This window comes from Aplysia californica, unplaced genomic scaffold, assembly GCF_000002075.1.
Source record: "Aplysia californica isolate F4 #8 unplaced genomic scaffold, AplCal3.0 scaffold00011, whole genome shotgun sequence".
Taxonomy (NCBI): domain Eukaryota; kingdom Metazoa; phylum Mollusca; class Gastropoda; order Aplysiida; family Aplysiidae; genus Aplysia; species Aplysia californica.
This window is the reverse complement of record NW_004797281.1, coordinates 789,427-791,615: the sequence shown is the minus strand read 5'-3', so window position 1 is coordinate 791,615 and position 2,189 is coordinate 789,427. Positions and strand designations below refer to the sequence as shown.

The following is a 2,189-nucleotide window of genomic DNA, read 5'->3' as shown; positions in this document are numbered from 1 at the left end:
TATATATATAAGGAGTCTAGAAACTTCACTTACTTCGTTTTCCTTTCCGTCCAGGGCGAACGTTCGATTGGCGATTAGGCTTCCGTTGATGATGTCGAAAAGGCCGTATTCGTTGCCCGAGTCTATGGTTATGGTATCGGTGATGTCTGCTAAATCGTTGATTATCTCACCTGCGAAATAATACAAGCAGTTAAAACCAGCCTGAAAAATAGAAGCGCAAAATAGATGGGCTCACCACGGAGACCATCCTAGCATGTGGTAAAACTGAAATAACGTGGCTCACAAAAATCTTCCAGAAAGCATGGACAGAAAGAAAAGTTCCCGGCGACGGGCAAAAAGCGATCATAGTGCCAATCTGGAAAATGAAAGGCAGCAAGAGAGACTGTGGAATGTATAGAGGAATTTCACTATTAAGCCAAGTGGGCAAGATGTTCGCCAAGATATTGGAATGGTGAACAAGAAACAAATTTGAACCATTTCAGAGTGAGGCCCAAATGGGATTTAGAAAGGGAAGAGGATGCACCGACGCAATATTAGCCCTACGACAAATGTGCGAAAGGGTGAAAGAACACAACCGGGAACTAAACATAGTATTTGTCGACCAGGAAAAAGCGTTCGACAGAGTGAAGAGAAACAAGCTATGGAAAGAACTCGAATTCTACACTGTAAGAGGCCAACTTCCGTGCCATTTACGAGAACAGCATAAGTAGAGTAAGAACGTCGAAGGGACTCACGGAATGGTTGGAATAACATCCGGAGAAAGACAAGGTTGTTCCCATCACCACTACTATTTATCACATATATGGATACAATTACAAAAGAGGCCAACACAGAACTAGACGCCCTAAATGAATTACTCTTCGCTGATGACTAAAGCTTTACACACAAAGATGAACGAAGTCTCCAACACCACACCACAAGATTAGACGAAGAATGTAACAACTATGACAGGAAGATCAACATCAACAAAACAGAGACAATGAAAGTTAGCAGAAAGCCAGGACCACTCAGGATACACATCAACAACAACAGTCTCAGACAGGTCCAAGAATTTTAGTACCTCGGAAGTATATTCACAGAGGATGGGCGACTGAACAGAGAAATTGAAACACGAGTACAAAAGGCCAATTATGTTAGTTGCCAGCTTACTTCACTACTGAAACATCCTAATATCCCCATGACAACAAAACTCAAAATGATCAACACTACATTCATCCCAACACTCATTTACCAATGCCAAACATGGACCACGAACAAGACATTAGAGCAAAGAATTAAAACATGTGAAATGCGATGCCTTAGAAAAGCAGTAAACAAGACCAGGCGAGACCAAATTAGAAAAACAGTAATCAGAGAAATGTCGGGCACATAAATGATGTCATGCATCACATCCAACACGTAAGAATCAAATGGTTCGGACATCTCATGAGATTACCAACACACCACCCAGCACAACGTGCCTACATAAAAAAATTCGAAGGCAACAAGGCTAGAGGGCGACCGAGAAAGTCCTGGATAGATGGAGTCAGGGAAACACTAACCACCCACGGCATCCCCCTGACCCAAGCTCTCCGGCTGGTGACAGAGAGATGTCTCTTTCTTCCCACGACTCCAAAAAGGGTATAAGCGGAGGATAAAAATAAAAGTAAAAGTAAGCGAAATAATAATATTATGAAGAGGGTCTTGAGGAAAAACAGACGAATTCACACAAATCCTTTCAGGGCTTAGGCTATTTTTCAATGTATTTATTTTTATTTTTTCTTCAAAAAGGACTAGGCTTGTTCTTAACTTGATTTGCTTTGATAGAAATATGGTATGTGAATGATTTAGTTTAGGAACTAAACAGGTACAGTTGGAGGTTAAGGGCTAATAGTAGATATCTACTCAGACTGTTTCTATCCTGTTTTTCATTTCACACCATCTATTGTCGAGTTTTAGTACAATTTTTGTCGAACCGATAGAAAATCCTTCAAAATCGTAATTTCGTTTTTGTTGTCTCAGTTTCGAAAAGCAAACTGAAAAGTTATACATGTATGAATTCAAGGTGTCTGAATTCATGAAAAAAATCTATACGAGTACATCCGTCTTCTTTCATTTCTGTCTGTCTGTCTGTCGATCTGTCTGCCTGTTTGTGTCTATCTATCTATCTATCTATCTATCTATCTATCTATCTATCTATCTATCTATCT

The 2,189-nt window shown here is 40.1% G+C and overlaps 1 protein-coding gene across 1 annotated transcript in view; it reads right to left on the bottom strand.

The window, feature by feature from the left end:
• LOC101857159 (protocadherin-17) overlaps positions 1-2,189 on the bottom strand; it is a gene marked incomplete in the record, with an annotated part of 62,339 nt that overhangs the window by 37,305 nt on the left and 22,845 nt on the right. The window contains 1 exon segment of the mRNA XM_035970284.1: positions 34-170. Within this exon segment, the coding sequence (XP_035826177.1) occupies positions 34-170 (137 nt within the window).